General features: G+C 51.0%; 1 protein-coding gene across 48 annotated transcripts in view; it reads right to left on the reverse strand.

Moving 5' to 3' along the window:
• The window catches only part of CTBP2 (C-terminal binding protein 2), a 168,874-nt gene that overhangs the window by 38,445 nt on the left and 102,607 nt on the right, over positions 1–27,822 (reverse strand). For 33 of the 48 annotated variants that reach the window (XM_086378359.1, XM_086378347.1, XM_086378366.1 and 30 more), the window contains one exon: positions 9,813–9,972. The exons of 10 other annotated variants lie outside the window; for them this stretch is intronic. In XM_086378359.1, the coding sequence (XP_086234485.1) occupies positions 9,813–9,870 (58 nt within the window). In that variant the 5' untranslated portion in view covers positions 9,871–9,972. Of the gene's footprint in view, positions 1–8,828; positions 8,924–9,812; positions 9,973–23,982; positions 24,153–27,822 lie in introns of those variants that run through there. 5 more of the 48 variants (XM_086378377.1, XM_086378378.1, XM_086378379.1 and 2 more) reach the window with 3 other exon arrangements.

The following is a 27,822-nucleotide window of genomic DNA, read 5'->3' on the forward strand; positions in this document are numbered from 1 at the left end:
CCATCTCAGTGTTTGCTTTCCCTTCCTTCCTGTCATAAAGAAAAACTTAACACGAATGTGGTGTTGATGCTGCAAAACTCCACTTGTGGTGCAGACGCTCCCTTCAGAGACATAGATGAGCTGTGGAAGTCGTGCCAAATCTTTTTGCAGTGGGGTAGCTGGCGGTAACTCACCCAACTTACAAATAACTAACTGGTCTTCGGCTGAGTCCTCTACTTCAGCAGGACGACCCAGGACCACACATGCCCCACAGCCCTGGTTTATCAGGTGCAAAGGAGTAATGCCAGGAGCAGGTCAGCAGTGGGCAGGAGAGCTTCAGGGAGGCTTCACGCTAGGCCCCAGAATGAGGAAGCCCATTTGTTTCCATCAATTTCTGACCCATTCTGCTTGGAAGCCACCCAAACTCACGCAGTCTCAGCTCTGCAACCTGCCAAATATTATGACAGATGTTTTCCTGTGTTAGGTAAAAACACCTGTAACTGAATTTGGACTTTTCTGAACACCCTGGCAGATTAATAAAAAACAAAACTCACTGCAGTCTTTAGAAAAGGGAGGGTTTTCCTGGAAAAAAAAAATTAAAAAAAATCTCATGTTAACTAAATAAAGTGAGATGGGACCAATTTCTGAAAGATTACTGAGTCTTTCAGACTTCATTTGTAATCCTGCAAGAGTCTCTCACTACAGAAAACTGCATAAAGGAAAAAGCCATCTTCAGAGAAGTGAGAAGAAACAGGCAAGCCAAATCCTCTCGCAGACAAAACAAACCCAAGATAAAGCTGACCCTGTAGCATCATCTGAATGGGGACCTCAGCGTTACACGCGACATCCCAAAGCCAAGTCTTCAATTCCCTGTGCAACATAAGGCATCAGCTGAAAACTGTAGAGACCTGAAAACTGGGATGATTTAGACAGTGCCAGAAGAGCAGGGAAAAAACTGAGGCAGACAAGCAGAGGGACGGCCAGCGATGCCTTCCACGGAGCAGTCCTCGGACATGCGTTTTATGCTGTCATCAACAGTGACTTGGGAAACTCCTTGAAAAGAATGGGAAGTAGAAGTACTGCTCTGGGTCTAGTCCTCACTTTTTTTTAAAAAATTTGTTTATCTATTGGCTGTGTCAGTCTCAGTTGCATCATGCGGGATCTTTCACTGTGGCATGCCCGCTTCTCTAGTTGTGGTGCCGGGACTAAGTTAGGTGTCCCTCGACATGTGGGATCTTACTTGGTTCCCCGACCAGGGATCGAACCACATGCCGTACATTGCAAGGTGGATTCTTAACTACTGGGCCACCAGTGAAGTCCCTTCATGCCTTTAAAAAATAAAAACTCAAGTATATGGTGGACTTTGTGAATCTAAAGACTGGATTTGCATGAAGGTCGCTGGGTTGAGCAGTCCCCCCGACAGCTGTGCTGTTTGTGCCAAACTGGCGTCAAGGGATGCCCACTCCTTTCTCAGGAGCAGACTCTGAAGCATCGGTCACTTTGGCTGGCCTTCCTCCCTGTGCTGGGGCTTTCCATCTCCGGGGACTTCCCTGGTGGCTCAGATGGTCAATGGCAATGCCAGAGACCCAGGTTTCCATTCCTGGGTAGGGAGGATTTCCCTGGAGGAGGAAATGGCAACCCATTCCCATATTCTTGTCTGGGGAATCCCATGGACAGAGGAGCCTGGCGGGCTACAGTCCATGGGGTTGCAAAGAGTTGGACACAACTGAGTGACTTTTCCCCCCATCTCCTGGTTCTCCAGTCCTTGGGGCCAGGAGCCTAAGGCAGCTCTGAAAGCCAAGGTGGAAATCAGAAATCCCTGGAGATGCTTCCCTGCGCCTGCTGCTGGCCAGAAAGAGGCCACAGCATTGCCCTCGCCCCCTTGCCTCCCACGGGCTCTGCAGGGGTTAGTGGGTCACACTCATTTCCGGCAGTGATGGCCAAAAATAGGCCCGTGACATCCCACTTCCTACTTTTAAATGTGTACAGGCTGTGTTGGGTTGTTGCTTGTTTAACATGTTTAAAAACAGCTTTCTGTCTTTAAAAAAGTTTTTCTTTTTTTTTCTTTCTGTCTCCATAGTATCCCCTACCAAAGCAACTTACTTGGCTAATCTAAATCAGAGAGGGGGAAATAAACCCCACTTACACTAGAAAAACAGCAAACAGGGTCTGGCAGGGCTTTACGACTGTCTTCGTCGAAGTGACAAAGTACAGAGTCAAAATGAGCAGAACCGACCAGACATCTCGGTCTTCCCACGATGGACACACATCCCACGATGGACGCAGCCCCAGAGGCCCCTGGATGCAGGCTCTAGGCTCCTGCCTCCCAACCGGAGCAGGAGGCTTTCAGTCATCAGCACAACTCTCCAGAGAAAACCCAGGACCCGAGGTGGAGCCTTGCAACCAAATCAGCTGCCTGCTGAACAGCCCCAGGTCGCCTGGAACTTACAATTTAGCCATTTAAATGAAAACGGAGGCTTGGGCATGGCTCCTGACTCGATTTCTAGACTAGATGATTGTACAGCTTAATGAGAGCCGTGTTACAAAAGTTACACTTGACTCCCACAGGTTATGGGATTTAAAAGTCTGTTTTATGGCATGTTTTGGCTGTGCTGGTGAAGCAGGAAATATGAGCTGGGACCACACCTCGGATGCAGGGCCTGCGAAAAGCACGGGACAGAATCTACTCAGAAAGACCTGGCTGGATCCCTGACACAAGGTCGGTAGGTGCTCGGAGAACTCAGCCTCCTTCCTCTCCATAAAATCCTGCAGGAACAGCTCTTCCTGCAAAATCGCAGCGTCTCAGGACACTGAATCCCCCATGCATCTCGACACGGCGACCCTCACCCCGACACACTCCCGTGTTACGTCTCCTCATTGGTTTTTATCAGGAATAGGTTCACACCACCTTAGTTGATCATCCCCAAATCCTCTCCACCTGCCTGGCTCCAGCTCAAATAACCCACCTCCAACAAGCGTCCTCAATTCCCCCAATGTCACATGTCCCCAGTCCAAAGAAACCTGCCAGCTCTCGAGGTGAAAACACCTCACCCACGACTGCATCCATCTGCAATCCCCTAGAAACCGGAGACATCTCCTGGTTTCCTCATGAAGGTGACGGTGCCCTCTCCCTCCTGACATGCCCTTCCTTCCCTTCATCACATGCTTGCTGGCTGGACACACACGTAAAAACGAACCCGAAGAACAGGACTCTGCACAAGAAACAAGACTTTGTGGCAACAGTCTTTGCTCTCCGAGCCCAGGTCCAGGCTAAAGCAAGCACAGTCCCTCACTTGCAAGGACCCAGGCACAGTGGGCACTGAGTGAAGACGGCAGAGGAAGACAGCCACTTGTAGTATCTGAGCCTGCCGGCAGGGACCCAGCTGTCCCAGCTGTGCTCACACGGGCCCTGGCTGTAAGGTAAGAGCCATAAAGAACCATAAAGAACCTTCTGCAGACAAGAAAGGACCGACTGCCAACATACGTGTTTCACTCGTTCCAGGGTACGAACAGGAAGGGGCACCCTCTAGGCACACTGCTGTCATTTAATCGCTAACTCACATCCGACTCTTTTGCGACCCCAGCCCGTCAGGCTCCTCTGTCCATGGATGCTCCAGGCAACAATACCCGAGTGGGTTGCCATCTCCTCCTCCAGGGAATCTTCCTGACCCAGGGATTGAACCTGCCTCTCCTGTTTCCAGGCGGATTCTTTACCATCGAGTCTCCAGGGAAGCCCCCTCCAGACACATACATCTCTCCAACCAGAACGCAGGAGGCAGGCTGGTGGATGTTACAGCCCTTCTGATGTCCGTACAAGGAGCACAGGCAGCATGGAGCCGGTGGTGAGCAGGCGCATGGCCACATCCAGAAGGCTCTCCAGGCCACTGCACAGCCCCACTGCCGCCACCCCCGAGCCAGGTTCCAGCCCAGACCTGAAGGAGCACCAGCATCTCAGAAAGCCTCTAGGGAGACCGAGAGCCCGCTTGTGCTCTAGAGCCAGGGAGTCAACCAAGGTCCAGGACGCTCATCAAATAAGTCATGGTTCGATGCAATGAGTGTAAGTCAGTTGGGACTTACTCCCAAGTATCTCTTGGGAGGAAGTCTTACTCCACCCACACGTGTCATTTGTAAAAGGAATCAGAGGGTGGGAAGCAGGCAGCAAAGCCCTGTATCTTGGGGTGCTGGCAGCAGGGTCGCCCCAGACACTGGTGATCAGGTTGAGCTGTGTGGGACATGATGCCCCCCAATCTGCGGGCCTCCAGCTCTGCAAAGCCAGGAGACCCTACTGTCCTCAGGCCTGCTCTGAACAAGGAGGCCTGGCCCAGCGTGTCGGAGCCCTGGTTCCTGCGAGGAGTTCACTGGGCCTGGAGCAGACACTCTTCCCTCAAAGGTGCCACTGACCAAGATGAAACACACCCAGGGCGAAGCAGGCTGGGAAGGCGAGGCAGGCGGCTCATGCCTAGGAGGTGTGACCCCAAATACCAGAGACAGGTGCTGCCCACCTCGGGGGGGAGCATGACCCACTGTGGTAGGGGTGAGAGGCAGAGCAGCGGCCACAAGACAATACCCAGATGCTGATAAAGAGCCACACCTGGCCATGGACTAAAGTCCCCACACCCCAAACCCCAAAATGGAAGCAGCCTTAACACGCTGCTTTTAGAAATGTGGGAAGTTTAAAAAAAATGTCTGCCAAGCCCGATGAGAGTCCACCGGCAAATCAACCAACGCAGAGAGTAGCTTGAGTCTGTATTTCATAGATGAGCGACGTCTGAGAAATGATTACAATGCTGAACCCGGCTTTCATCTGCAGTAAGTGGGGGCCTGAGTGTGGGCAGCTCTACAAACCCAATCTCTAAGTGACAGCGGGCATCCCAGGGCAGGGGCCGCTGTTCCAAACTTCTCTTTGAACCATTTATCTTGTGGACATTTATCCTTCGCAAACTAAGTCTATGAAGCTGCAACTTGACCATTCTCCCCCTTCCTTTTCTGATCTTTTACCTCAATACCATGTTGCTTCATCCTATTCATGTATACTAGAGTTTTAAGTCATGTCTGGTTGACTATTGTATATTTACATACCTAATGTAATTATCACTAATCACATAATTACTGGAAATGTACATAATTGCCTGATCCAAACATATAATTATAATGTATAGCAACATTATGAATACCATTTAAGGTCTACATTTTGGGGCTATTTAAAGGTATTTATTAGAAATGATTGTAGACCAACATATGTGGCCAGTGTTGACGTGGCTTCTTGATAAGGTACCTCCAAGTGCTTCATAAAACAAAACAATGATTCTACTATGCTTTAAGACAGGTCAAACAAAAAGCATACAAATGGAAAATAAAGTGACTCTGGTCCGAGTCTACAGATGAGGCTTTTCCTGTGGGGAAATACAGGTCACTCCTTCTGGTCTGTGGGCCCCAAAGGGCATGAGCCAGGCAACGAGATGCTCCCAGTCCTCCCTGCTGGAGGCTCTCACCCGGCCCAGACGCCCTCACTGCTCCTGCCACCTCGAAGACCGAGCAGCTCTTAGACAGTATTTTTGCTCCTTGAACACTCTGGGACCATGAATGAGCGTCCCTGGGGGAACGGTCCACGGAGACGTGCTTTCCGAACAGCAAGCTCATCCAATTAAGAAGAGAATGACACAGATGAAACAGTTTTCCCCACTTCATCCCTATAGTATTCTCTCTCTGACTTTTCCTGTGCTCCTCAGGGACAAGACTGATCTAGATAAAGATTTCCAAGATGTATAACTATGTGTTCAGCAGACACCCGATGACCTTTGTCTCCTTCTCCACATCCACCCAACCAACCCGTCCATCTTCCTCACTGCCTTTTATTCCCTGTTTTCATCCCAGAGGTGAAGCAGAAGAGTTAGTAAGTCATGTCTGACTTTTGTGACCCTGTGGACTGTAGCTCACCAGGCTCCTCTGTTGATGGAGTTCTCCAGGCAAGAATACTGGAGTGGGTTGCCATTCCCTTCTCCAGGGGATCTTCCCGACCCAGGGATCGATCCTGGGTCTCCTGCATTGCAGGCAGATTCTTTACCAATTGAGCCACCAGGGAAGCTAACTCAGAGGTAAGGAATGTTGAATTTGATTGTTTATTTAATAGGAGGTCTCTAACATTTCTTTTTGTCCTGTAGAGGAAAGGAGAAGTCTTCTCCTGAATTATGTAATGAAGGGGACTTAGCTCAGCTGATATAATCCTCAGGACCATTTTTCCACATGTATAAGACATTCAAACAAAATGAAGTAAAATGAAATATCTACTTTTCTCCAAATTACATTTTCAACAGTCACAGGAAAGGATGGTGTTTAGTGATTTATTGTACCATAACCCACAATAAGATGTTCTAACAAAAAGTCATCAGCAAGGCCATTGTGGTATATTACAGTTCTATAAACCCAGGGCCCCAGAAAGTGCTCTTCTGGGTTACTTCCGCCATAGTAAGGAATGGCAAGCTCTCTTCTCTGGCCAACAAATACTTGGGGCAAATCACACTAGCTCTGCCATGATGCCATTAGGTCCTAAAACACTCTGAATGGTGCAATTCACAAACACTATGTGTCAATTAAGCCAGCAAACTAAACAGAAAGGAAAATCCAGACCTATACACACACCAGAAAGAGAGCACCGCAGTCTGGTCAAGTCTGTTCACAGACCCTGCTCCATGCAATCGTTATACAACAGCACAGAGTGGGCATCGAGAAAGAGCAGAGAATAAATGACAAGCATCAAAACAGAAGAATAGCTTTTTGGAAAAAAAAAAAAAAAAAGAAAACCTGGCTTTTAAGTCAGCTTGAAAGACTATTATTCTCTAATGGATTTTGATGGAGCCCCCAAGACGGGAGAAGGGGATGACAGAGGATGAGATGGTTGGATGGCATCACCGACTCAATGGACATGCGTCTGAGTTGGTGATGGACAGGAAGGCCTGGCGTGCTGCAGTCTGTAGGGTCGCAAAGAGTTGGACACGACTGAGAGACTGAACTGACATGAACCCGAGACTTTGGGTGGTGAGACGCAAAGCTGTACTCTGTACTTTGCTTAATCTCGAGCAGGAACATCCTCTTTGAGGTGCAAAGGTGCGGATTCTGGGTGCCTGAAGATGGACAGACTAGGTCTCAAAGCGACTGTGGCTCAGGAGGAAGAGACCCCAAGGTTCGGTGCGAAAGGTTTCAGGGAGAAATGGACTGGGCTCTGGGAGGAAGAGAGAGATGTGGGAGAAGTATGTTTGCAGGCGTGATTTGCTGCACCAGTTGGGCTCGGCTGGAGAAAAGGGGTTCACTGCGGAAGGTGGAGGGCTGGAGGGACCCTTGAGGCCATCTGAAGGCTTGTCTGGCTTGGGATTGGCAGCAGGTTGGAGGGAAGAATTGGAAGGAGTGTGTGTTCCCAGAGACGAAGTAAGAAAACAACGATCCTACAAGCCCAGAGCAGAGGAGGGCAGCTTCATGCTTTAAATCATAAAACAATGAGAGATACTGGAAGTCCTCGGTGGTAGGTTGGGGGCAGTGGGAAGGAGAGAATCATCTGCTGGGGTTGCTGGACTTGCAAGGAGAACATTCTTGAATGGTTAGTTCGGGTTTCCAGAACGGAGCCTGGTGAGAATCCAAAGCCAGGGAGGGAGATATGTGAGACTGTCAGGAGGAAGAAATGACAGAATCCCCGGGGCTGATCAGAGGCCAAGGCCAAATGCAGAACAGCAGACGGCCTGGGTACCCGAGCTGCTCACCGACTTGCCCTGTACCTCGCCGGCAGCACCTGGGAAATGGGGACCCCCAGTCCCTGACCTTTAAAGGCGCTGCAACAGCTTATAAATGCAAGGAGCACCAAGGAAGCATCTTGAAACAGCTCTTATACTTCATGAGACACCAAATGAATGCGTGGGATCATGGATTATAAATTACACCTGGGTCACTTCACGTCAAGCATCTACCTTGACAGAGGACAGTGAAAAATTAAAACAAACCATGGCAACTGTCTCCTCGCGTGCTGCAGTCCAGGGGGTCGCAAAGAGTCACACGGAAAGACCGCACTGTCTCAGGAACACTGCTCACGAATAAAGGAGATGCTGGAATTTGTTATAAAAAAAGGGAAGGCTGGGGACTGGTGAACTATGACTGAGAAACAGGGTTTGAAGGAAACTTCAGTGGTTTTTTTGCTGCCACCGGCTGCCCTGAGCACAGAAAGGAAAGGCCACTGGCGGAGACCACATTCTGGTCTCCGATGCGGCATCCCGAGATAAGCACTGGGCTCAGGGTGCAATCAGCCAGTAGACATTCCTGATAACCAACCTTAGAAAGCCGGTCCACCGGGGCTTTCTGGAATGGGGACTAGGTACCAAAAACGAAGGACCGAAGTAAAACCTTAAACCCCCCGAACAATCAGGTGAACCGAGATGGTGAGACATTGCATAAACCTACTGGCTTGGGTTCTGCAATGATGTCAATGTTTCTGAAAGTCAAAGGCCAGGGAATTATTTTTGACTAAGGAGACCAAAGAGATATGACAACTAAATGCCACATTTATGCTCCTTGACTGATTTCTGCAGAGGCAAATGAGCCAGCGAAAACAGAGGCGTGCGGGAGCCACGACCACGCCAGCTAGGTCAGATAAGCGTGCAATGAGCCCCAGCTCCCTGGGGGTGATGGTGGTGGTGTGTTTATGTAGGAAAGGAGACTATCGTACCTGCCGCCAAAGGTACTTAAGAATAAACGGGTGCATCTGCAACTGTCTTTCAGATAGTTCTGGAAAAGTCCATCCATCCATCCTCCATTCATTCATACTCTCTCTCACACACACACACACACACGCATCTCTATCTACGTACCTCGGCATATAAGGAAGCAAGCAATAACGAATGTTACCGGCTGGTGAACATAGCTGAAGGGAGTTATCAATGTCCATTGCACTGGATCCTTCTTTCTGTAGGTTTGAAAAATTATATCTAAAAATATCCCTAATTCTCCACACCTCCTTATACCCAGGGATGTGGGGGACAGTGGGTGCTCTTCAGTTCTTTTAGGTGGGAGCCATCGCAGGGCAGAGTCCCAGAGCAGAACACACCACCAGCTTGAGCCACATCTAGAAGCGATTCCACGCGGACAGCTTGTGGGAGGCACATTCCCAGGCACGAGTCAGCCGGCCAACTAGTGAGCTGGCACGTGGCTGCTGAGCCCACCCTGCCCAGGGGCTCCACGGCCCCTGAGAGAAACACTGCAGCGAAGTCACCAGTGCCCACGCCATGCCAAACCACACAGCCCGGCAGCGTGGACGCGGGCCGGCAAGGGACACTTCACGCGCAGCCCAGGCCTACTCCCTAGACTTCTCACCACTCCCTCGAGGAGAGGATGGTCCTTAACCCACATTTTAGAGTTCTGTCCCTTGTTTCCGTAAGATTTGAATTCTGTTTAATTTCCTTTCATGACCAGAACAACTCCCAGAACATTTTCAAAGATAACCAGGGACATGAACGTATCACGAGGGGCTACGCCGGGCTCCAGCTATTTGTGGTGGCAACTGTTTCCGTTTGAAGTGGAGAAAGTCCAGAAACTTCAGAAAGTAGGTTTCCTTTCACTTGCAAAATGATCCTGGGACCACAGACCCCCCAGCTGCCCTCCTAGCACCACCTCTGCCCTGGGGCCCACTTCAGCCTACCTGAAGGGCAGGCCAGTCACCACCAAGGACACCACAGACAGGCACCTGGGACTGCGGTGGGGGTGGGACAGCAGCCTGGCTAGGAGACCAGGTCCAGGAGCCCAGGGCCGGTCTGCACGTTCTCTGTTTAAAAACCGCCAACCACGCTGGCTCTTACCTTCGCAAATTCTGTCCAATCGTTGTCGCTTGACTTTGTGCTTATCCACAAGGGCCATTCTTTATCGAACTTTGCACCTCTCTGATTCAAAAGGCAAAGCGGTCCTCTAAGAACTTAGGGGCCCTCGCAGGAGTCTGCGGGCATTACGCCACTACGCGCCCTGAAACGAGGAGAAAAGAAGCCTTACTCTCTGGACACCCTGGGGGCAAGGACAACCGGTCATTCAGGCTTGGCTGCCACTTGCAACAAGGGGACCTGCCCTGGGGGACTTGTTCTCCAAGGCTGGAGACAGGGTTTGCTCCCTGTCCCTGGGACAGTCTCCTGCCTCCGAGGGAAGCGGGCGAACAAGACAAAAGGTCATCAGTTCCTGAAAGCGGTCAGCAGCACCATCTGCAGCTCTTGCTGTTGACGGCCAACGCCAATCACTGACCAGCCTGGGTCAGGATACTTCGGCCTCCAGTGCCAGAAACCAAGTGACAGCCAGTGGCGTCGCTCTGTAACCTCTGGAAGCTGCAACGGGACAGAGGCAGGGACCAGCCCGGACTGCCTGGGAGCCCACCCCAGTGTCTGGAGGGACGCAGGCACCAGCTGGGGCTGCTCTCCCACTGCCATCCCCCAGGCGGTTTCCAAAACTGCCCTTTGGCCACCGGTCAGCACCTTTCAAACCCTTCCCCCACCGCCCAAGGAGGGGGCAGGAATGGATGCCCCACCTAACCAAGGCTTGCCCAATTCCACCTTCCAAAGCCTTGCTGGCTTCCAGGGGGGCCACTGCTGGGGTCTGCGGCCTGTGCCTGTCCCACTCCCGTGGTGTTTCAAGCAGGTGAGGCACAGGAGGAGGGGTCTCCCATTTGGGTTGGGGTATTTGGGCCACTCCCGAGGCATTCCACTGCCCATTTTGTGGAGAAAAGTCAGGGTTGCCTGTTTGGGGAGGCCCTGACCTTCATCCCCTGCTCAGCCAACGTGCCAGTTGAGGCCATAAATCATCATCTGCAACCTCCAAAGCCTTAGAGCTTCTGATTCATTGCTGTGGTTATCCTAACACCACCACCAACTGCCACACACACACACACACCCCACCCCACCCCCAGTTATCCAACATATGAGGAGGGGGCAGGAGACAAACAGGAGGCTCCAGGGTTAATAATGAGAATTGTTATGGGTGGTCATCAATTATGCAGAATGCTGGGAGTTACTTTATCAAAGGTCAGAAAATGCAGGTCTGACTATGAAAAGGTAGGTGACTTCCTGGAAGTTAATGGCTAACTTCTCAGCAATGAGGCTGAAAAGGCACCCTAAAGATTTATGGCAATAATTATGTGATTTTTAAAAAAAGAACAAGGAAAAAAAAAAAAAAGCACAACTTCTAATCACATAAATAATTAAGGCAACATCCAAGAGATACTAAATCCTTTCCCAGCCTGGAATGACCCTGTTGGACAAGCAAGGAGATGAAGGTGGTCCTGAAGCAAGCCAGGGCATTGCTGGGAAGATCTGGGTAAACGGAGATGGAGCAGACAGATTTCTAAAATCCTCGGGACTCCGCTGGTGGTCCTGTGGTTAAGACTCCATACCTCCAATGCAGGGGGCAAGGGTTCAATCCCTGGTCAGGGCATTAAGGTCCCGCATACCATGAAGTCAAAAAAAAGTGGCTTCACTTTTGCTGGGCTTTGTGAAAGGTAATCATGCCAAGTGGGGAAGGTGGTTCCTTACTGGCCAACTTGAGACGGACGGACGGAGGAGCAGGAACTCTGGACCAAGGGTTTGTGCCCGAGAGAGCCCCTCAGACGGCAGCTGGCAATTTTCATCTGCGTGGGTCCTGGGGTCTGATCAAGAGATGGCCCTTCCTTCCTTGGCTCCGGAGACAGACCCCACGTTAGCCACAGCACCCGGGGGTGGGAGAATTAATTAGTTAATATTTGTGAAGTGCCGTGGAGATGAGAAATGACAGCATTATCATCCGAGGCAGGACGGGTTTCACACCCTCCTCCTCCTCCTCCAATTCCCTGAGTGAGGCATAATCATTCTTTTTGCTTTCCTTTGAATTTTAATTTGTATAATTAGATGGCTTCCTGAAAAATTGATAAGTAGAATCTCGATTATGCAATCAAAGGAAAGATCAGGCATCAGCTTACACAAATTGTGTGCGTCTTAGTATTATTTAAAAAAATTTTAAAAAGGGCAACTGACTTCTGTGTCTTGCTTGGGGTGGGGGGTGTGGGGGTGGGGACCAGCCCTTCCATGGGGTTCCCTCCAGGTCTGGTACCTCTCACGACTCAGACTGGCCCTGCTGATGGAGAATTCAGTCGTAAGGGCACCAGGCGGAGGATGGACACTATGGCAGTGACCACTGCTTCAGGTAGCCTCTACCCCCGCCCCCCAGGACTCCCCTCCCCCCAGCATTTCTTTTGAAGCAAGGATGTATGCAGTATGACATTTTCCCCCTTCACCCTCCGAAGGAGTGAGATATTTATGAGGACTTAGTGAGCACAACCCTCTTCCTCATGACAGGAACAGGCCCTGCTCAGAACTGGGCTGTAGGCAGTGGTCCCCAGCTGATGTCCCCTGCAGGAATGCCAGCACCCTGCCATGCACACCGGTCCTGGGCTCCCTCGACAGGGCCCCCGAGCGACGCAAGCCAACCTCTGCCCTTACCGTACGGCAGTCTAGTCTCCACGCGTACATCACAAACTCTGGGCCCCAGGGGTTATTAGTACCATCACCAATTGACACCATCTGGTCAATATTTAACTACAAACAGATAAAGGTCCACATAGGGAAGAAAAACCAGGAGGAGGATGTATTACGTTGTCCCACTTTGAAATGATAAACCTTCGAACCATGGTGGTATAGGTGGGAAGAGTTCTAGAACCCGCTTGCAAAATGACTGTGAACGAGCCAGCTCCACGTTTGCACAACAGGGATGGTGCTGCAAAGAAGCTGTGAGGATCAGATGAGAACACACAGGAAAACAACTGGAGCCCAAGGGCAGGACTCTAAGAACAGCTCAGGACTTTCTCTGCGAGACAGAGGCCTACTTGGACATGGGCCGCCGTCACACTAGATCACCTGCCTCCTGCCGAGGCTGGAGATAAATCGCAGCGAAACTTGAGAAAGGGCAAGAGGAAACTCAGGTCCTTTCTCAAGTAGGAGGGGCCCACAAGCCTTACAGGAAAAAACCCTGCCTTCCCCCGCCCCCCTCCTCCGCCCCTCCCCCCCCACCCCCCCCAACCCCACTTCCCCCCCGCCGCCCCCCGCCAAAGGGAAAAGATCTGCCGGGAGTCTCAGCCTGAGATGAAGGGTGTGATCAGGCGCTGAAAGGTTTAGGAACTGAACTTAAAAAGATGCTTGCTGAGAAGGCTACCTGGGGGGATTCCCTGGAGGTCCACCGTTACTGCTGAGGGCTGGGGCTCGATCCCTGGACAGGGAACTATGATTCCAGAGTCAGCACAGTGTGCAGCCCCCAAAAATATAGATAAACACATTGATTAAATAAGAAAAGAAAGCTCCTGGGAGATTCTTGGAGGTACTAGAAGAAAGCTACAGGCCCGGGAGATGTGTCTACGCAGGCTTCAAAGGAGACAAACCTGAGAGTCAACAAAAGGGAGAAAAGAAAGGAAGGCATCACTTTACAAACAAAGGCAAAACACCCCAAAATTGAGACTGAGGAAAAGGAAAGGTTCCCCACTCACCACTTTGGGACTAAAATCTGGGCAGATTAACTAAACCACAAGCAGCCCTGCTGGTCAGGACCGAATCACTATAATGATCAAAACCTAGCCATCACTAATTGGCATTCTCAACATCTCAAATAAGTTTCTAAGACCCCCTCAGTTTCTTTTTTCCAGTTTCAAGTCTTCTTAAAGATTAGGCAGATGAAGGAGTTTACAGAAAATAAACGATGTCTTCAATGATGTCTCTCAAAGTGAAAATTCCTCTAAAACCAGTTAACGGTGATGGTAGCCTTCGATTCTTTTAAGAAAATCTATGTAAACTTTATGTTAATAAAGACAGACCAAGTAGAAGAGATGCCTTCAGCCCCAGCAGCATTGGATCCTGAGGTCTCTTGCCTTTCTGAGCCTGGGATCCCTAAAGCAATGACACCACTCCTGGGGTCTCCTTTACCAAGGCCGACAAGGATAGGGTCATCTCACTAACTTGTGCATGACCATCCAGGCGAAGGCAACACCAATGACCAAAAAACCCTCTGCTTCTTCACGTTGTACCAAATAAAGCCAAGGGCTTCAGGTTACCCTGGAAAAAGCCTCTTCCAGAATCTTTAGAAGCCAAACAAACATCAACAGCAGATGATAAGCTGGGTAGAATCCTTGGGGCTCTCCAGGTGGTGCTAGTGGTAAAGAATCTGCCTGCCAATTCAGGAGTAATAAGAGACTCAGGTTCGATCCCTAGGTTGGGAAGATTCCCTGGAGGAGGGCATGGCAACCCATTCCAGTATTCTTGCCTGGAGAATCCCATGGACAGAGGAGCCTAATGGGCTAAAGTCCATAGAATCACAAAGAGTTGGACACGACTGAAGCAACTTAGCATGCAAGAATCCTCATAAGAGGTGGATGTGGGTTGTGATCGTCAACTATGCCTGAAGGACCAGTTAAAATCCAGATAGAACAAAAGAAGCTTCCTACAGGAGAGGTGACTCACTGGAAAAGGCCCTGACGCTGGAAAGATGGAAGGCAGGAGAAGGGGGCGACAGAGGACAAGATGGCTGGATGGCATCATTGACTCGACGCACATGAGTTTGAGCAAGCTCCGGGAGCTGGTGATGGACAGGGAGGCCTGGCGTGCTGCAGTCCATGGGGTCGCAGAGTCGGACACAACTGAGCGACTGAACTGACAGGAGTGAGCGATCAGTGGGAAAAACACTGGCGTAGCCTTTGGTCAAATGGTGGACACAACACCCCAGTTAATAACAAAAATGATTAAAACTGCACTATTCAACAAAATAATCTATGGCTAGAATCTAAAAAAGAGTGGATATATGTATACATATAACCACTGATTCCCTTTGCTGTACATCTGAAACTAACACAACATTGTAAATTAACTATACTCCAATAAAAATTTAATAAATAAATGTTAAAAAAAAAAAAAACCACTGCACTTTAAGAAAAAGCAGCTTTGGGGGAAGATCAGTTGTGGGAAATGAGTTTATTGAAGTTAATCTTATCCACATCCAAAAACTACCACTGCTCCCTGATTATGACTCAGTAGCTTTGGGGCATATTTGGGTTTTGAGGGAAGAGGGGAACGTGTGCACTAGCAGCACTGAAAGGTGCTCAGGGACACTGACTCTCCACCCCCCACCCCAGGGGTGACCAAGCAAGACCCTTCAACACACACCGAGGCTCCATCTGATTCCTGGAGTCTCCCACACTGTTTGACTCTCTGCAACTCCTTGGACTGTGGCTAGCCCGCCAGGTTCCTCTGTCCATGGGATTCTCCAGGCAAGAATGCTGGAGTGGGTTGCCATGCTCTTCTCCGGGGGATCTTCCCTACTCAGGGATTGAACCTGGGTGTCCCGCGTTGCAGGTGGCTGCTTTAAGGTCTGAGCCACTAGGGAAAGCCCAAGGTGGTTTGTATTTCCCCAGGGTGACAAGGTCACACCCTGTCACATGCCCTCCATCTGATCCACAGGCCCCACCCTTGAGCCCCTGGGGCTGACGCAACACCAGTGTCCCAGAGAGAAGTGCAGATGACTCCAGAGCTGTGAGCACAGGGCCGCCACCCTCTCCAACACTAGAGGCCAGGCAGGTTTCAGAATTCACATGGGATTTTAAATAGGCAATCCAGTGCTTCTGCCGTGTTATCATGGACCCCCAAAACAGGCAGTAACATTTCTACGCTAGGACACAGGAACACACTTACCCACCTGGATTAATAGAATATACAAGGATATACACTCAACAATTCAGGCCAGGTCAAAATCTGCCACTGAATGGGTTACAAAGAATTTAAGTTTTCAGAGCTTTTTACAATTTGGATGTGAGGTTAAGGAATTGTGGGTCTATGATCCCCCCAACCCCCATCTAAACTCCACCAAACCATTTTCGGGGGCTTTGAAGGAGAAAAACAAAGAGTCTGTGATCTATGTCAAGCGTGTGACAGCAGAGAAACATAGAAAGCGACTCTTTTAACAGGTGGAATGCCAGTGCGTCCTGTGAGGTTTGAGGCTGCCAATGTGAAAACCACACTTCCGCTGAGATGACCTCCTTGGCCAGCAAATAATTTCTGAGTGCATCCTTTTGCTTGGTTTAGATTTAGAAAAGATTATCTCCTGGTGTTCAACGTAAAACTCAAGAATTCTAAATATTTTCACTTGCTAAAAAGCTTTCATCAAGAACAGAGGACTGGAGCAAAAACAATTCATGATTTTCCTAATTGGTTGTTTTATTTATGTCATGATGAAAATTAAGTGTTGGTGAAGAAAACGAGACACTTCTGTGTTAAGAATTTTCACACATTTTTAAAGCACCTGAATGGACAAATATGCTCAAAATAAATATTACTCATTCTAATACTAGAGAATTCTTTAAAAAATAAAATGAAACTAAAAGGGTAAAGGCAAATAAGCAAACTTTCACCCAGATTAGGAAGTGTCAAATGACACCTTTTATTTCCATTGTGTTGAGACTGGGGAATCGTAAGACACACAAGTGAATATTCCTGTTCCAACTTTCTGATCCCTTCCTCCTTTGGCAATTCTGATCGATCGCTGAAGAGTCTAGTTGAGCGGGGTGAAGGGATGAGCACCCTCAATTTCTCCGTGGACAGAGGAAGCCCCATCCTGACTGGAGGACTGATCCTTTTTCACGTATTACATGCAAGAAATTATCGAAACAAGTTTATATCTGAGCGAGTAAAAGTGAACAGAGGAAGAAGCCAGAACGTCAGAAAGTTTGGAAAGGTCTCACGAAATGCCTTCAGAGGAGCCTTGGCCATGGTGCGGCTTTTGGGGTGGCCCCTCTGTGCCCCGAAGATCACCTGAAGGTGATGCCTGCAGGCCATGAAAGGACTGGGCGCCCACGTGCACTTGCTGTGGTCCAGTATGGAGTAAAAGCATGGATAACTGATGTCTGCTGGGGCTTGGACCCGGGGGGCACCGAAGCAGGAGCCACCTGGAGACAGCTAACGGAGGTCATATGAGAAACTCGTGCTAGACTTTAAACACAGACTATGGAAGGCAGCTGGGATGCCAGGTGGGAAGTAAAGAAGATCTAACCTTTGAAAGGCCACTCTGGAGTATTCGCTTTATTCTCATGAGTTGCACTTGCATTTACAGCAATTTGTTGGTTATCAAATAGCAACAATGAGATCTTAAATGTTTAAAAAGCTTGATGGGAGATTTTGCAGACATCTGCTTCTTGATTTCTTGCCACTGGGAGGCCCTAGAACCTAGACTGGCTTCGCTGCGTCCAGCTTCCATCGGGGACACAACTGCTTTGCTGCCCTTGTGAGGTCCCAGCCCACGTGCTCGTGACACTGTGCAGCCTGGAAACAACGTACATGGGGAGGAGGTCTGTGGTCTCAAAGCCGATGGAAACACCAGGAGGTCCAACCTTCTGTTCTGGTCATTCCTGGAGCAGGCCCACCCAGAGGAGGCCGGGCGCCCAGCAGTGGGGCCCGTCGGCCAGCAGAGGGCACTGCACACCCTGCAGGGCCTTTCTGAGGCGGCAGAGGCCAGAGCTGCTTTGCCGGGACTCCTCTTGGCTCCTTTCAATCTAACTTGGACTCTGTGAGAATCTGGAGAAAATGAGACCAGATACCTCGAAAAGGGAAGGTCTGAGATGGCTTCAGGATGACGGGCTGCACGTCCCCTCAATCTCAGGATGCAAAAGGGACAGAAGAGACCTCCAACCTCCCTTAGAGCAACAGGTGTTTAGCCTTTAGGAAAAACGACCAGCCATGGTACAGGAACAGGGCATAAAGATCAATCCCCTCGCCCCCAGCTCGCTCTCTCCTGGGCTGGTAGCCAAGGTTTCCCTTTTAGAGCTGCGGGAGCCAGAGAGGTGGGTCATAGAGCAGGGGGGCTCAAGGTCCTGGGCTTGGGGGTCCTGATCCAAGGAAGGCCATGGACCACCCCAAAGCCATTCTATCTGTGCTTCTCATGTAAAGACACTGATACGTCAACGAGGAAGGAGCCACGGTGGTGAAAGATGAAGACAAATCAGAGACACAATTTACAAGGAGAGGAGAGGATTGAGGTGGGCCTGGGCAAAGCGCATCGGGGTTTCCATTACAAACCACAGCTCCTGGGGCACTCCACACACCCGCTTAGCTGGAGGCTGCTCCACTGTCCTCAACCCCCGGATCCCTTTGTTGTGAAACAGGGATGACTTCGGGACACGTGACTTAGACAGTAATTTGGAAAGGAAGGTGGAAAAGGGGGGATTTTCCCAACCTTATTCAGGAACTGATTTTGGCTAGAAGCACCAGCTGGGAGGTGGGGGCCTTCGCTCGGGGCCCCTGAATCCACCCCAAAGGCGGCAACCTTTATGGATCTGGCTTCTACCTGCCAGGCTGATCACCTCGTTCTAAAAAAGCTGACATATGGATGCAGTCAATCAGCTCCCTTCTCTGTACCTGCAGGGCACCCAAATGGTTCCTGCTGGAGAAGCAAAGGAGGGGCTGGGGTCGTCCATCAGTGAAGCAGGGGGACACACACCCCACCCCCTCCCCACACCTCTGTAGGACCAGCATCCTTTCTCACCACTGCTTCAAAGCCAATGTTGCCATAGCAACAGATGCCACTGGACAACACGGCTTAGTCTTGGCCTGACTTGGCAAGTGATACCTTTGGAAGGACTACACACACAGAGATCCCGGGGGATTCTGTTGGCTCCAGGAAGCCTGCCTGCGTGAGCCTCTCTGCCCTCTTCTCGCCCTGCCTCTGACACTGCAACCCAGTCCCCAGCTTGTTCCAAACCCACATTAAGTGGGATTCACTCTGACCTCGTGGAGCAGAGTACTCTGTACAGCCCACTTCAGGATGGACAAAACTGAGGCACGTGGGCTACCTCATGCCAGAGGAGAGGCTGAGAGAGGCCAGCAGGTGAGGCCCAGGTCAGGTTCACAGGAGAGGTGGGGGTTCAAGCTGATCCAGTAGAGATGAAGTTATCATCCATGTGAAGGATGGCTGACTGGCATTCTTTGTCCATGTTCAGAAACCAAGTGTCTGGAAAGATTATCTCAAAAACAAACAGCAGAGCTCACTCTAAAAGTGAAGGAGTAGGGATCCACCTTCCCAAGTTCAGTGCCAGATGGATCACAGGGTCACCAGTCAACAACCAAAGCCAAGCAAGGCTTTTGAACACACTCGCAGCCCAGACTGAGGCACGCAGGTTGGGAGGAGCGCTTCTTGGGACCTGGGCTTGACTCCCACGCAACTCAGCTCATCCTGTCCCAGGTCATCACTCAAGGGTATGGCCAGGGCAGGAGCGCTCCACAGGCCTGGGGCCAGCCCATCCTTTATTGCAAAGGATGAGCTGCTTGCACAAAGGCAGACAAGCAGGAAGGCCAACTCAGGCCTTGGGATCAGAGTAAGAACTCTGTATCACGACAGATACTCTGCATCCAGATCTTTACAAATATCCAAACCCCATCGTCATGTTGCTCTACCAGGAAAGGCAGTGGGCTGCAGCTGGGGAGGCGCAGGGAAGCCCACACGACACCGTGTTCCGAAGCAAGCGTTTTCTAGAAACGTTAGCAGGGAAATCAGACAGGACGAATCCCAGAGAGTCTTTTCGTTAGAAAAGAGGTTCTTCCCAGACCTTATCTTTTCAACCTGAGTCACAGAAAGGAAAATCTTCATCTTCTACATAACTATTTAACAACATGAAATAGAAGAGCTTGGGGCTATTCGTTTTGCTTCACGCGGTTTTGAGCTGGAGGACGGGGAGTGTAACGGCCCCCGGGGGTGGGAAGGGTTGGGGGGGGCCAGCTTTGTTCGTCCATGACGAAAGGGGGAGAGGCAGCGAGAGGCTGGGGGTGGGGTGAAGCGGGTGTCACCTGTGTGTCGCATGAATCCATCTTAGCCGATCAAATTAAGAAAAAAGAAGGGAGTTGCTAACTAGCTGTTTTTGTTGTGCTGTTCATTTCAGGGTATTCTTAACCAGTCTCCTTGAATTCCCCCCGCCACGGACTCCTGGCTGGCTTCCACGGCTGTGAGGGTGAATGATGCCATTTCTGCCCTGTGTGAGGCTCCGCATCTTCTGGGCTGTGGCTAAAGTGTCGCCTGGTGTTGAGCAGTTGCCGGGACTGGGGAGAGGAGGTGGCCGCAAGGCTCCACCCTCCCCAAGAATTTTCTAGGTGTGAATCCTTGTCATGATCAGTTCGGTTCTTCGCGGACTGGGCTGGTGGGGAAGGATGGGGCGTGTGTGAGAAGAGGCGCCTGTTTATACAATTATGGCTGACAGTGTGCTTAACACCCAAGGATCCTCATTTCACATCAAATCCTACCAAAGAAGTCTTGACAAGGTGATGGCCATTTAAAAGTCTGCTGGGCTAATGTATGTGGATGCTCTACACGTTGGGGTCCCCACCACCCCAAGGACAGGGGAAGGGGGCTCCAAGGGGCTGGACATCTGGACGCCATGCTCATGTCCCAGGACCAGACAACCCATGGGGATGAGAAGATGATCTTCTGGGGGAAGGCAGGCTCCTGAGTACCCCCTCCTGGCTGCACTGGGCCTCCTGCCTGATAAGCCCAGACTGCTCAGCTGTGGGCTGAGTATATGGACCCCCAAAGGCTTAACACAGTTTCTACTAACTGCCCACAGCCACACCACCCTGTCATGGACTGAATTATGCACGTATCACCATTTATGTTGAAGTCCTAAGCCTTAATTCCTCAGTGGCTTTTTATTTGGAGATAGTCTTTATGGAGATAATCAAGTTAAACTAAGGCCCTAATCAGAGGATGGCATCACCTAATCCAAGGTGATGGACAGCACCACCGACTCAATGGACAAGATTCTGAGCAAACTTTGGGAGATGGTGAAGGACAGGGAAGCCTGGCGAGCTGCAGTCCAGGGGGTTGCAAAGAGTCAGACGTGACTTACTCAGGGATTGAACAACAACAATCAAAGGTGAGCAGGGATCCTTCTAAAAGGGGAAATCTGGACACAGACATGTGGACAGAAAATCACATGAGGCACAGGATGAAGACGGCCATTTACAAACCAAGAAGAGAGACCTGGAATAGAGCCTCCTTCCCAGCCCACATGGGGTACTCTGATTATTCACTGCAAGGGCTGAAGTTGAAACTGAAGCTCCAATACGTTGGCCCCGTGATGCAAAGAGCCAACTCGATTGGAAAAGGCCCTGATGCTGGGAAAGATTGAAGGCAGGAGGAGAAGGGGACAACAGAGGATGAGACGGTTGGGTGGTATCACTGACTCAATGGACTTGAGCTTGAGCAAGCTCAGGGAGATGGTGAAGGACACAGGAGCCTGGCGTGCTGCAGTCGATGGGGTCACAAAGAGTCGGACACGACTGAGCGACTGAGCAACAACGCTGCAGTCCTCAGAAGCCAAGCCCGACACCTGCTCTCAGATCTCTGCCTCCCGAACAGTGTGACAATACGTTTCTGCTGCTTGAATGGCCCGGCGGTAGCGCTTTGTCGTGGTAGCCCTAGCGAACCACGCCTCGGGGTGATATTGGGGTGACTGCCCCCTGAAACCTGTCTGGGACCTTGTACCAGTGATGCTGAGGAAGCGCAGGACCAACTTGGTGGGAAGCCCAGCTGCAGTGAAGAGGCGGCCTCTACAGGTCCTGGCCTTACTGCAGAGTGCCGTGGCAAACCACGTCCAGCCACGAGTTTGAACGCACAACCGATATTGACATGCCTGTGGCTGTGCCCCGGGCTGTTCTGCCGGGCACCGGGCTCTGGCTGGGGGACCGAGGGGCTGTGGGCCCAGCACAAACTCCCACAACCCTTGAGAAGACAAGGGTTGTCTTCCCTCCTGGAAGACACACCAGCATTTCCAAGGGAGACACAAATGGTGCAACCTTACTTTGCTTTCAGCTGCGTTCTGCTCCCCAAATCCAGTCTCTTCTGAACACCCTGGCTCTGTGCCCTCTGCATTAGCTGCAGGTAGACGTGCCCGCCTGGGTGCCAGGGGCGGGGGGAGGGTACCCCACACCACCACCCTGTCCCTTCTCCTCGGTCAAGCACAGGCAGACCTTGTTTCCAACTCGGCAGGAATCTGCCCAGGGTCTGCAGGGCCCTTTGCGGTGCTAGCAAGCAGATGACTGGGCTGTGCCTTGAACACCAGGGTCTGGGTGGTAACAGTCTGGGGCCAGGTTCTGTGAGGGATCTGTATTCTGTACACAGTGATGAGACACTGTTTCTGCTTTGGAGCTCAGGGTGAACGCTGGGGCTCAAATTGCCTCCATTAACATGCCATCAGGGCAGTGCGTACATCTCCACGCTTCCAAACTTCCTGGGAAACTCTGAACGGAAGTCATCTCTGACTCTATGAACACGCACACACACCCCAGGACACAATCGGCAGGCACTGGCCAGGGCCGCCCTTCACGCCCAGCAACACGATGAGCCAAAGAGCCGGCACAGGACGAGCCGCTGCCCAGGATCTCCAAGAAGGTGGCGGGGACAGGTCGGTGTGATCTACCCGGCTCCTGCGAGGGCTGCCTAAACCCAGAACCCCAGGGACGTGGCCGCTCTGCACGGCCCCCTGCTGCTGGCATAGAGGTGCCCAGGGAACAGTGAGGAAGGGGCGTGAGCTGTCAGGGGACCATGGAGGATTTTCAGACCCTTCTTAAGAGGTTGATGACCTTCCCTCTTCTCTGCTCAGGACAGACTCCATCTTTGCTATGGAGACAAGAACAACAAACACACGCCCCCAGTGACCCCACCTCCTGTCTATTCTCTGCTGCTAAAGAACAGACTTGACCACAGCAACTGGGCAGGTGTGTGGGATGCACTGCTGAGACCCTGCCATCTTGGGCGTCTTCTCTCTCCCTCTCCCCACCCCTGGCCTTCCTCTCCCTCCCGGGAATCCAGCTGCCAAGTTGTGAGCTGCCTTATGGGGCTGCCCAAACACCCGAGGTGGCCAGTGAGGAACCAAAACCCACTAACAAGCACCCAAAAGGCCTCCCCCAGTCGAGCCTCCAGATGAGGTGGCAACTCGGGTGCACACGCTGCTAGCAATTACCATGAGAGACCGCGGTCAGGGCACCCAGCCGAGCTGCGTTGGATTCCTGACCTGAGAAGATGCCAAGGGAAGGTTTTGCTGTTTTAAGACCTGGTAAATTTTGAGGCGGTCTGTCGCGGAGCCATAGACAACTAATACAACACTCTCTGGCTGGATGGCATCACCGACTCGATGGACAGGAGTTTGAGCAAGCTCTGGGAATTGGTGATGGACAGGGAAGCCTGGTGTGCTGCAGTCCATGGGGTCGCAAAGAGCTGGACATGACTGAGAGACTGAAGCGAACTGAACCACGTCTGTCAAACTCACCAGTACAGTCGTTCAACAGATAGACAAAAGCAGTAATACATCTGCACCACAACGGCGCCAAGCTTCTATTACCTACGGGACAGAGAATGCTAACAAGAGGCCGGCTGGCTGCTGTAAATCCCCGGCTGCTCACGCTGACACGAGGGGTGTCTGTGATATATCCAGCTATGTAAACCCTAGGTGAGCTCCGTTCTGTGCACACCAGCGATGCCCACAGGCCTGGAGAACGGGGCGGCTCGCGGCGTTTTCACTGATCCCAGATGTGTCCATAAATTCCAGGGCTGCGCTCAGTGTGCACAGAGTTAACTCGGGCACCCTGGGGTCTCCACTCTGACGCGCACACACCCATAAATCTGGAACATTAAAAAGACCTCCCCAGTCTGGGGCCCCATGTTAAGAATGCAGCCTTGGAGGCCACCCCTCTGCATGGGAATGCGCTGGATAAACAGGCCCTCATGCTTTCTTATTCTTAGAAGAAGTCCTTGAACTGCAACTGCTATTTAAGCGGAGAGCAAAAAGGAGGCAGGTGATATGAAAGTCAATCAGCAGAGCATTTCTGAGTTTCCCGCATGCGAAAGGGCAGAGGGGAGCTTAAGATACCAGCAAGCCTGCCTGGAACCCGAGGGGCAAAAAAAGGGGGCACGGAGTGTAACACACAATCGTCCATATATGCTCACGTGGTCCTTGGTGATTTCTTGGAACCATGGCATTTCTGGAACATTCTTCGGCCCTCAGCCAGAGACTGAACCCCTAGCTCGTATTTCTGTTCACCCCTTGTAACTCCCTGGTCACCCCAGCTTCAGTTAGCCGCTGCCCCAGCCCTAAACTCTATCTAACATGACTCCCTGCCGTGGGAGAGCTAGCTCCCAGACCCTGAGGGAGGGAGCAGCCATAGAAGGAAGCCAAGAGCCATAGAAGGAAGCCAAGAGCCAGATCAGCAAAAGAGAAAAACTGGTCTGTAAACACATTAAACCAAGCCCAGAGAGAAGGGACCCAGCCCCGAGAAGGGCTCCTTGGGGGAGTGGGACCGTGCGGAAGGGAGGCCTCCCACAGTACCGTTTGCACCCACAGCTGTTAGTTTAACCACAGCGACCACTCAGGGAGGATTTAATGGGCTGCAGGCTCGACTCCAAGCGCTTGCGGAGGGTTAACTCCAGCACACAGATAGCCCGAAAATACACTCTGCAGCACTGAATTCAACAGCGATGGTGTCTAGTGGCACACAGCATGCCCCACCTCATCGCCCACTTCAGTTACCACACAGGCCCCGGGGGAGGCTTTGGGCAAGTCCCCAGCACCCCAGTTGTCACAGGGCAGAGGTGCAACCCCGATCCCAGGCACTTGCAGAAGAGTGAGCCCAGAGGAAGCCTAAATCCCTCCAGACAAAGTCCCAACCCGGGGCCCCGCAACTGCTCGAAATACCCTCTTCTCAGGATCTGCTGGTCTCCAAGCTATCGTGTAAAGGCCAAAACAGCAGCATCACCTTCCAGCCTCCACAACAGATCCGGCCTCTGGTCAGATGGTGGTGGGCTGTTCTCCCGGAGGAGGGGCATCAGTTCCAGAAACTTCCATGGGCCTGGGACCCCAGCTTGATCCCTCCCAGCCCCACCACAGGCAACGGCTTGTCTGGGTCCCACAGCTGAGGTGCACCTATTGGGGACCTGCCTCCTGGTCATCCTGTGCCCCCTGGGCTTGATGAGCTGTGATCACACCCAGACCCACATGCAAAGCTGCCAGATTCTAGAAGGTTCCCTCACTGCAATCTTGGGTCATTAGTCTTCATTATACCTCTCTTTTTCAAGTTTTTTTTTTTTTTTTTAATGTGGACCATTTATAAAGTCTACTGAATTTTACAATACTTCTTTTTAAAATAAATACTTTGCCATACATCAACATAATTCAGCCATAGGTATACATTTGAATGTCCCTTCTTAAATCTCCCTTCCACTTGCCACCCCATCCCATCCACCTAGGTTGTCACAGAGCACTGGATTTAAGCTCCCTGCATCATACAGTAAATCCCCACTGCCTATCTAATTCTGCGTAAGATATCGGATATGTTTCCATGCTACTCTCTCAACTCGTCCCACCATCTCCTTCCCGCACTGGGTCCCCAAGTCTGTTGCTAGATCTGTGTCTCTGCTGCCACACTGCAAACAGGTTCATCTATTCTACATTTTGTCTCCATGCGGCACGTGGGTCTTAGCCCCCTGATGAGGAATCAAACCCATCACACCCCTTGCATTGGAAGGCAAAGCCTCGACCCCTGGATGCCAGAAAAAGGCCCCACATTACACCGCAAGGTGGAAGCCGTAGCTCTCCACGGGGGATCTGCCCAGCTCTACGGGGACCCAGGGTGGGCTCAGCTCCCTCCCAACTAGGTCTGGGGACAGAAGAGAGACCTGCTGAAACAGGAGGTAGTGCTTTGATTCTCAGAGGGGAACTCAGCAAGGGTTAAATGAATTTTTAGCAACACAACTTATGAAAACGGCCCCAGTACAATTTGATGAGGTCAGCGAGTAGAGAGACCTAATGACACTTGTAAGAAAAAACATCTGTCGGGGTCGAAAGGTCGGCAGGAAGTGAGTGGGACTGATGCGGCTCTGATTGGCCAGACCTACACTCCTAGAAAGAGAGACACATGGCTTAACTTAGCCCAGAGGAACAAAAAGCCCCTTTCAATTGTCCTTGGAGCAACCCCACCCCCCGCTACCCAAGAGGCCAGCCCCTGAGCTAAGAAATCCGTCCAGGACCCTGACTGGCAATTAGGTCTTTGTTCACCCGCTGGCTGATCAGCCAGAGAGGCCAAAATATTCCTGAAGGAGCAGTCATCTTTAAAGAGAATGAGGTTCTTAACAAAATCCCCAGTTTTACTTTTTGGTTGGAAAACAACAGGGGTCAGTCGAATAGCAAATATTTCAATAATCCATCACTGCGAAAACCAAAACAAGGGGTTTTGGAAAAACAGGAAATCTTGGTACATAACATGGCTTAAACTAGGGCCAAAATCATCTGTTGACAAAACCCAGCCTCCAAAGCCTCCTGGCCTGTTCCGCCCAGTTTGAGTGTACCCCCTAAGCCTCCTTGGGACCCTGCCTGTTCCCTCAGGTGACAGGCTGGCCTGGCCTTTGTCCCTCTGACTCAGGACACAGGGCTGGGCGGCCTGCTTCCTGTCCACAAGCTCACAGGAGGGTCTTGGGAGGAGGCGTCCCCCTGACCTGCCACTGCAGGAACCAGGCCTGGGGCTTTTCATGAACCGGGGCCCTTTCAAGCATCTCACTGGAGTCACATAAAACGAGGAGGCCTTCTGGAATTAGTGTTCTGTTTATCCTTTGTAGACAGCTAGCAGAGCTGAGTTACACAGAAGCCCGGACTCTTGAGCAGACAGCCCACGGGTTTTACCTGAACTCAACCCTCTGTGCAGCCTGCAAAGCCTGTACCCAGCTCCACCCACCTCCGGAAGACCCGGCCTCCTTCTCCCTCCTACCAGGCAGGAGAGGAGTCAGAAATTCAGTTTCCAATCTTCCCAAAGACATCCACTTTCAAGAGGACAGGCACAAGAAAGGTTTCAAAGAAAGGGACCGAAAGTTCTTCAGTTGACAGGTAAAGCTAACCCTGCCACTGCCAACTCCACTCTGTGCCCACGAATTTCTGCCTTTTCTTTACCAGCCACGAGCACCAGGAGGACGGTGGCAACACGGCACGGGGTGAGCACGTATCATCACCATACATCCGTTAAAACGTGAAGCCACACAACGTACGCTCAAAGATCACAGAACCGAGCCAGCCAGATCCTGAGACACCTCATCCCCACCAAACTCCATTTCCCAGGGCACGCTGATTTTCTAGGACCTGCAAAATGTCTCTATACCAACAGGAAAGGCAGAAGCAGGTTTCTGTGTTCTAATTATATAAAAACGGTCTGGTATGTTGCATTACATAACTTTTCTACACAGTTGGTAACCTAAAGGAGAATTTTTCTAAAGTCCAGACTTAAGTAGAAAATGCTAGCTGTTTCAGGATTCCGGTGGGTTTTGTTGGTTTATGGAGAAGAAAATCACCTGCAGCTCTGTGAAGAGTTAATAGTCATGCAATCTCATGTAAGAAATGAGAACATAAAATTCAGTCCCTAAGCTTGTTCCTTGGAAGGAAAACTATGACAAACCTAGACAGCGTATTAAAAAACACAGACATCGCTCTGCCGACAATGGTCCATTCAGAGAAAGTTATAGTTTTTCCAGTAGGCATGTATGTATGTAAGAGCTGGACCATAAGAAAGCTGAGCTCCAAAGAACCGATACTTGCAAACTGTGGTGCTGGAGGACTCTTGAGAGTCCTTTGGACAGCAAGATCAAACCAGTCTATCCTAAAAGGAAATCAACCCAGAATATCCATTGGAAGGACTGATGCTAACACTCCAATACTTTGGTTACCTGATGTGAAGAGCCAGCTCATTGGAAAAGACCTTGATGCTGGGAAAGATGGAAGGCAAAAGGAGAAGGGGAAGGCAGAGGATG

Source organism: Bos grunniens, chromosome 26 (genome assembly GCF_055505025.1).
Source record: "Bos grunniens cultivar Pamir isolate PY7600 chromosome 26, Bosgru_T2T1.0, whole genome shotgun sequence".
NCBI classification, from domain to species: Eukaryota; Metazoa; Chordata; class Mammalia; order Artiodactyla; family Bovidae; genus Bos; species Bos grunniens.